The 7,638-nt window shown below is 45.4% G+C and overlaps 1 protein-coding gene across 1 annotated transcript; it reads left to right on the top strand.

Moving 5' to 3' along the window:
• The first annotated feature begins 3,927 nt into the window (after positions 1–3,927).
• On the top strand, positions 3,928–7,428 carry HSPB3 (heat shock protein family B (small) member 3). The gene has a single exon (XM_045284969.1). The coding sequence runs from the start codon at positions 4,039–4,041 to the stop codon at positions 4,513–4,515; it is 477 nt and encodes a 158-aa protein (XP_045140904.1). The 5' UTR covers positions 3,928–4,038; the 3' UTR covers positions 4,516–7,428.
• The last annotated feature ends 210 nt before the right edge of the window (positions 7,429–7,638 follow it).

Genomic DNA, 7,638 nt, shown 5'->3' with positions numbered 1-7,638 from the left:
GATGATATGATAAAAATGCAACTCCTTTTCCAAAAAGCTTACTTTTAAGGCTGATTACTTAGAATGTGTGAAACTAATTTTGTCTTTTAAACTCATATTGAACCTAAAATGAATTTTTTTTCCCCAGTAGGCAACATCCTAATTTAATTTTCCTATTATATTTATATGAGTTTTCAAAAAACTTCTGAAAATTCATTTACTTTGAAATGAGACACACAAATCTGGTCCATTAGCTAATGCTGTTGAGTCAGTTCTGACTCTTAGCAATTACGAAAACAGAACAACACAGCGACTGGTTCTGCACCATCCTCTCGACAGTTCCTGTGTTTGAACACATTGCTACATCCACTGTGTCAATCCATCTTCCTCACGGTCTTTTCTACTTTTCACTGACTCCCTCCTTTAGCAAGTAGCGTGGTTGCATATTGGTTATGAGCTAGCATGCTAACCACGAGTTCTACGGCCATAGAGTCTCAAAAATTCACAGGGACAGTTCTACCCAATCCTGCATGATTGCGATGAATCAGAATCAGCTCGATAGCAGTGACTTTTTTTTTAAATAATTATTTTATTAGGGGCTCATACAACTCATCACAATCTGTACATACGTCATCTGAGTCCAGCACTTTAGTACATATGTTGACTTCATCATTCTTACGACACCCACTTTCCACTTGAGCCCCTGTTTCAGCTCATTTTTCCCTCTCCCTCCCCGCTCCCCCCCCCGAACCCCCGATAATTTATAATTTATTATTATTTTATCATATCTTACCCCATCCCACGTTTTGACCACTTTTTGACCTCCAGGTATGTAAAAAAATATGCTTGGGACCACATCTGTCCTCTGCCTTCCAAGCCGAGTTACCAGAGGTCAGACATGCCCCTACCCTCTAACCATCTCTCCCAAGGCCCTCTCCACTTTCCAGGTGCATTCTAAAATCCACTGTAATACTTCACAGACAATATTCATTATTAAAGGGTTTATTAAGGAAATTATTAAGGTTTATTAAGGAATAAGGAAGTTAACAGGTTATAATTCATGTGAGATATCATCACGGTACCTTTGTTCAATCAGGACAGTGTCTTCTGGGCTGAGCCCACAGGCAGGCCTCTTCTAACACTCAGACAACATGCTCGGTCAATTGGAGGGGCAGCGACAGGGAGGCAGGCCCTCAGCAGCATGGATTGACACAGGGGCTAGCTACATCAGTGGGCTCAAGCGCAGGAACAATCGTGAGATGGCATTGAACCTTGTGCTGTTTCCTTCTGTGGGGCAAAGGGTCGTTATGGGCAGGCCCTGACTCAACGGGACCTTACAACAATAACAACCCCCAGCTTTTATTTGCCTTCTCCAACTGGAATGTAAATCCATTGTTAAGGTAATTTTGGGTGCTGAGAATGCCTATGAAGATAAACTATGGCATTGCCACAGCATGACAGGAAGAGGCATTTAGCTGCATGGCCAGGGAATCTGGCTAAAGAAGAATCTAACACCCCTGAAGAAGTAACATTTGACTTGAAATCGGAGAGACAGCAAAGAGGCGACCTAGAGAAGACTTTTCAAGCACGAGCTTTCAAAGCTAGAGAAACCCCAAGCGCAAAGGGCTTAAGAAGGAAAGAAACTTGGAACATTTAATCAGCAGAAAGGAGGCCCGTGTGGCTGAGGCACAGAGTGAGGAGGAGAAGTTCGCATGGGTTAGACAACAGGTCTTAGAGGACTGTAGTAAGGAGTTTGGATTTCCTCTGGTTGCAATGAGAAGCTTCCGAATGGGGCTTTTCACCTGGGGAGTGACAGGATGCTTTAGAATAACTATTCTAGCTACAATATGGGGTGGGGGTGGGTGCACGGTGGAGCAAGAGTAGGGACAAGGGACCAGTTTGGAAGCCTGGTCGGGGCTCCAGAACGAGAAAGCATCCAGATAGTGGATGATGATGGGGGAGGTAGTTACGGTTTACTATTAAAGTTAAATAGCTGTTTGGAAAAAGTAATAGAAGTTGGAGTCTCGACAGCTGTGTAGAAATGTAGATGCTCATTTTTCCTTCCCACTCTCTGTCATGATCCAACATGGAAACAGATCATTCGGCTCCGGTCCCATAGTCTGTTTCAGAGATCGCTGGAGGTAAGAGATGTTTTCTTATTTATTTTTTTTATCTGCCCCAGCAGCCTGTTTCTAGCATCTAAATAGCCTACCAAACCAAACCAAACGCACTGCCACCAAGTCAATTCTGCCTCATAGGGATCCTATAGAGGATTTCCGTGACTAAATCTTTACAGGAGCAGATGGCCTCCTCTCTCTCCCAGAGAGAAGCTGATGGGCTTGAACTGCCAACCTTGTGGTCAGCAGTCTAACTCACAGTGCTACCAGGCTTCCTTTAAATATCTTTCTATGAGCGTAACTGTGACGGTCTAGGAAACCCACAGGGGGGGTCACTATGGGTCAGCACTAACTGCCAGGCAGCGAGTTAACATCCTATAACTTTCTTACCACAGGGCGTAGGTGCAGTTCTTGACTTGCCCCTCAAAGCAGCCCTGGTGGATATGTCCCTAAGCATGTTATAGCCCAAAGGACATTGGCACGACTGAAAGACTCTCTTTCTCCCGAGGGCCACCAGCAGGCCAAAAAGCTGAGTGTGAACCGCATTGCTAGAGCTTCTTCCTAAGCAGACACCAAAGTGTGCACAAAACTTGTTTTCTTTTCTTTTTTTAAGTAAGGAAAAGAAGCCCAAGGAAGTTTTGTTTCTTTCTGTTTTCTGATTTTCCAATGATTTTAACACAGTTTTCTGGCCCTCTAAGAACATAAGAGGCATGGGTTGTTGAAAGAAATATTTTGGTGAGTCTACCCGCTCTAGAAACTATCACACACAGAGAGTGTCTCTATATTGGAAAATATGTTTTCCATATATCTATGTATATATAAATACACACATATATAAACATATGTCATAGGAATAAGAGAGGTTGTTTTCCATATTTTAAACCTTTTAATGCATACACGCATTGCATATGCACGGTCCAATAAAATTATTGAAAGTGAAATATGTTCCCTTCAACCCCTGCCTCCCAGTGGCCCCATTACCCTCGTTGAAGGCAACCCCTGTCCCCAGAAGTATCTTTCAAAGAGATTCAATTCATAGAAGCAAAGATCTACTTTTTAAAAACATAATTAGCATAGTATATACTGTTCTATTTTTTCTTTACCTGTTTTGGCTTCATATATTTTGGGGATCCTTCTATAGAATGGATAAAGACCGGCCTCCTTCTTTTTCAATTGGCTTCTGATGTAAAGTGCATTTTAGTTGATACAATGGTGACTAGATAAATCATTACTTTTCTGGGCTTTCATGTCAAATCGTTTAAAATTCTGCCGTTCTCTCCCTGGGGGCTTTATTGACACGACTAAGATCGCATGATGCTTCTCTCCCCAGGCAGTCCCCATCTGAGGTCTGACACTTAACCGTATCCAGCTTAGTCATCCAGCCTCCATTTTTTGATGAGTCACGTGTAAATCAACCCAGATGAGTCACTCCAGTGTCCCTTAAGTAGGAAAGAGTAAAAGACGAAATAAAAGCCAAATGTATAAGGTCTGAGACTTAATGAATACTTGAAATTGAATGCGCGGGCAGGCGAGTTTGTGTGTGTGTGTGTGTGTGTGTGTATCTTCATTCAAGATTCATTACAGCTAGATAAATTTCTCCCAGGATCTTTGCGGTTCACCAGGGCAGAACACTGAAACCCTTTCTGACGCCAACTGCCCTATTCTCCTGGGGTGAGCCGGCAGACACTTAGGCCAATAATAGCCGCCAGCCTGAGGGGCACCCTTCCCTCTGCAGTTGTGCGGGCTGCGTGCTAAGTGCAAGCAGGGCCCTCTATAAATAGCAGCTCATTGTCAGCGTGAGCGCAAGACAGGAGTCAGTGGGCGCTGGCCGGATTCAGGCCTCAGTGAGCGGCCGTGTCTGGGCAGGGCTAGGGACCAACAGCCATCCCCGGGGATCCAGACAGACATTAGACAGCAGGCCTGTGCCCTTGGCTCTTCCACCATGGCCAACGTCATTCTGAGGCACCTCATAGACTCCCCCGTGCGCTACCAGGAGGAGTTCGAAGCCCGAGGGCTGGAAGCCTGCAGGCTGGACCACGCTCTCTATGCGCTGCCTGGGCCAGCCATCGTGGACCTGCGACAAGCCCGGGCGGCCTCGGGGACCGAGCGGCCGCAGCAGGAAGGTCAATGCCGCTTTCAGATTCTGCTGGACGTGGTGCAGTTCCTCCCCGAGGACATCATCATTCAGACCTTCGAGGGCTGGCTGCTGATTAAGGCGCAGCACGGAGCCCGCATGGATGAGCACGGTTTTGTCTCCAGAAGCTTCACCCGGCAGTACAAGCTGCCGGACGGCGTGGAAACCGGCGATCTGTCGGCGGTCCTCTGCCACGATGGGATTCTGGTGGTGCAGGAGAAGCATCTGGCCGCCAAGGGCGCAGAAAGCCTCCAGGTGCTGTGCTCACCGCACCAGGAAGCTTAGAAGACCGCGGGATGCTGGCCTGGCCCACGGGTGAAATGATTCACCGCGATTTCAGTGCGGGTTAAAAAGTAGGTGGACGTTGTCTTTATTTGCGCTCAGAAAGGAGCCGTTGTTCAATACTGTGCCTTGCAGCTCAGAGGCGCCCTGCTCTTACCACGGAACATGACAAGTTAGCAGTCGGTCTGAGTTTATACGTTAGAAGACTCCATTCTTTTTCCATTACGCCAACCGTGCCAGTGGGCCTGCATTTGTTAATAATCAACTGCAAAAGAACTGTCCTGACGTAAGCAATTGTTATCGCTCTTATAAACACCGTGTGGCAGAAAAGATGGTGCCTTGCTTCACTCCATAGCGTTTTCTTTTCCACGTAGTTTTGTTACTTTGGGCATTGTAATACAGCGTCTAACGGTGAACATTCAGTTTCTGGAAATCTGAGTATGAAGTCTAATTATGGTTCATCAGAGTTGCCTACTATTTCAGGTAGAAGTTTCAGATAGAAAATCTTTAAAAAAAAAACAACCAAAAAACTAACTAAACATTTACTTCATTCTGTTTTCTTTCTTCCTTCCTTCCTTCTTTCTTTCTTTCTTTCTTTCCTTCCTTTCTTTTTCTAGCTAAGCCCAATCCTAAACGAAATGATTTCTTTTAATGGTCTGTGAATACTTTTGAAATGTTGATATGTATTAACTTGCAGCCTTTTACATAAATAAGGAGATGAGGAAACCACTCTAACAAGTATAATTGCTGAACTCAGAGAGTGTTCATCTCTGGTATCTGGATACTACTTACATTTTCAGATTTCAGAAGATGGCAAAATGCAGTGCATCTGTTGTCGCTGTATCAGCCTTAGCTTTAAATAGCCTGGCAGCCTGCGGGTGCCTAAATTTACACAGCGCGCCTGGGTTTATACAGCACAGCTGATGAGTCTGCGGTGCTTCTCCCCGACTGCAATGGCATGGATTGGGACTTTGGTCAAGTTTAAGTATTTGCTTTAGGGGTTTTGCCTTTGTCAGCTGGTCTATGACATTCCCAAGATTTGCACTGTCATTCTGCACATACTACACATTTCTTCAGAGGTCGTACCAGTAGCTGCTTCCCCCTTAGCCCTCATCCAACGTGAGCTGGCAATAAACCCGAGGACAGTGCTGTGAACAGGGGAGGAAGGCTGGCTGTGGACCCCACCGGGCCCAAGGCAGACCACTGACAACATCGCTGCACTCCTTGCGATGGCTCACCTTGTACTTTATCAAATTAAAACCTGAAGGACACCATGTAGTAGAACAGATCATCTAAATAAAATAGCGCTGAAAATAATTTCAAAACCAAATGTGATCAGAAAGAGCTGTCTGATTGCCGTGTAATTGCGTTGAAAGGATTCTGAAGGAAAATGTTACCATGGGGTTCATTCTTGGATGGCATCCCTGGGTGGGGCAAACCTTAATGGCCTTTGAAGGGTTGGAAGTTCAAGGCCATCCAGAGGTGCCTGGCAAGAAAGACCTAGCAACCGATCACTGAAAACCACACGGTATGTCCTTCTCCTCGGACACGCCCAGGATCACCATGAGCGGAAATCCATGTTGACTCCCTAAGGATCCTCACTAAGGATGGTGCATCCCACCCGCTCTGGGATCAGAAATGTGGCTTGACAAAGTGATGATCACTGATTGGTTTTTGCTACATGACAAAGTTCATAATAATGAACAAGACTAATGAACAAGATTGGAACTGTGAGATCATGTGTGACTCATGAGATGATTTTTCTTTCCCACTGTTTGACAGAATAACATGAAACTAACTAGTGCTCTGAGAACCAAGACAACTTTCATTTGACCTTGAATGTACTCTAGGTGTGACCCTGCTTCTGCAGAAATTTCAGAAATAGAAATTGTTACCATAAGGAGCTGCTTAGTTGTATATATTTCCTTTAAAAGTTAAAATTAAAATTATGCACCTCTGATTAGGATTTGTCTCTTCAAGGCAAATTTTAAGTCACACATAGTTATTGTGTTGGCTTGAAGAATAGCCCTCACCCATCTGGACCCCTTGCTGTCGAGTCATTTCTGATGCCCAGCGACCCTCTACAGGGTTCCAGGGTCTCGAATTGTCGTTGGAGCGTATAACCTCTTCTTGGTGGGTTTGCGGATTACCTTGCAGGGTAGGAAATAAAAAGCAGTTATTATGCTTCTACCACCATGAGGTAGCTACTTTTAAATATCTAAAGTAGCTAAAACGTCTCTTCTATATAAACATATGCATTATTTTTCATACACCCGAGTTCCTATTTGCATGATGAAGTAGCAGGGCAGTAAAAAGAGGAAGACCCTTAATGAGATAAATTGACACCGTGGCAGCCTCAATGGCTGAAACAGAAGATCCACTGTGAGCATGGTACAGGACCGGGCAGTGTTTAGATCTGTAGTACACGGGGTCTCTCGGAGTCAGAAAGGATTCGATGGCATCAACATTGACCTGGAGTTGGTCTACTGGTTGTGCTGTTTCTTGTCCTTCCTCCTCTCACCCACCCCAATTCCCTCTCTGCCCCTCTTTCCTCAAGCAGGCTGACATGTATGGACTGCATCTGTCTGGTTCCCCATTGGGGTCAGTGAATGGAATGCACTGGTTGCAGCCCAGAGACAGAGCCTGAAGATGGGTGGACTGGGTACTTCTTCCTCATCTCCCAGCCTTGGCAGACAGGGCCTCTGTCAGGGACGGCCTTCTTCCAGGACCTTAGCTCTGGAGAGCAGGCTGCTCCTCTGTGACAGCCCACTCCCTGGGCTCCAGCATGGAGACAGCCCTTTGCCTGGGGCAGGAGAGCGGTAATGGCTTTCTGCTCTCTGGGCCCTGGTACCGGACCAGCTCTTACAATGCCCATTCTTCAGCAAACAGTCCCTTCATTAAAGTCCTTTGAACTGATGGGATTTTGTTTCTTGCCAGAAACCTGATTGCTTGTTTTCTTTCCTTTGATTTTTCTATGATAAACATAACAAAAAATGGACATTTTAACCATTTTTAAGTATACCGTTCTGTGACCTTAATTATATTCATCATGTTATGCAACCATTCCAAAAGCCCAAACCCAGACTCACTGCCATCGAGTCAATTCTGACACCTAGCGACCCTTTG

The sequence above is a fragment of the Echinops telfairi genome, unplaced genomic scaffold (assembly GCF_000313985.2).
Source record: "Echinops telfairi isolate 266 unplaced genomic scaffold, ASM31398v2 ScPeMD7_7469;HRSCAF=8507_1, whole genome shotgun sequence".
Taxonomy (NCBI): Eukaryota; Metazoa; Chordata; class Mammalia; order Afrosoricida; family Tenrecidae; genus Echinops; species Echinops telfairi.
The sequence above is the reverse complement of the archived record's forward strand: the minus strand, read 5'-3'. Positions and strand labels throughout refer to the sequence as shown.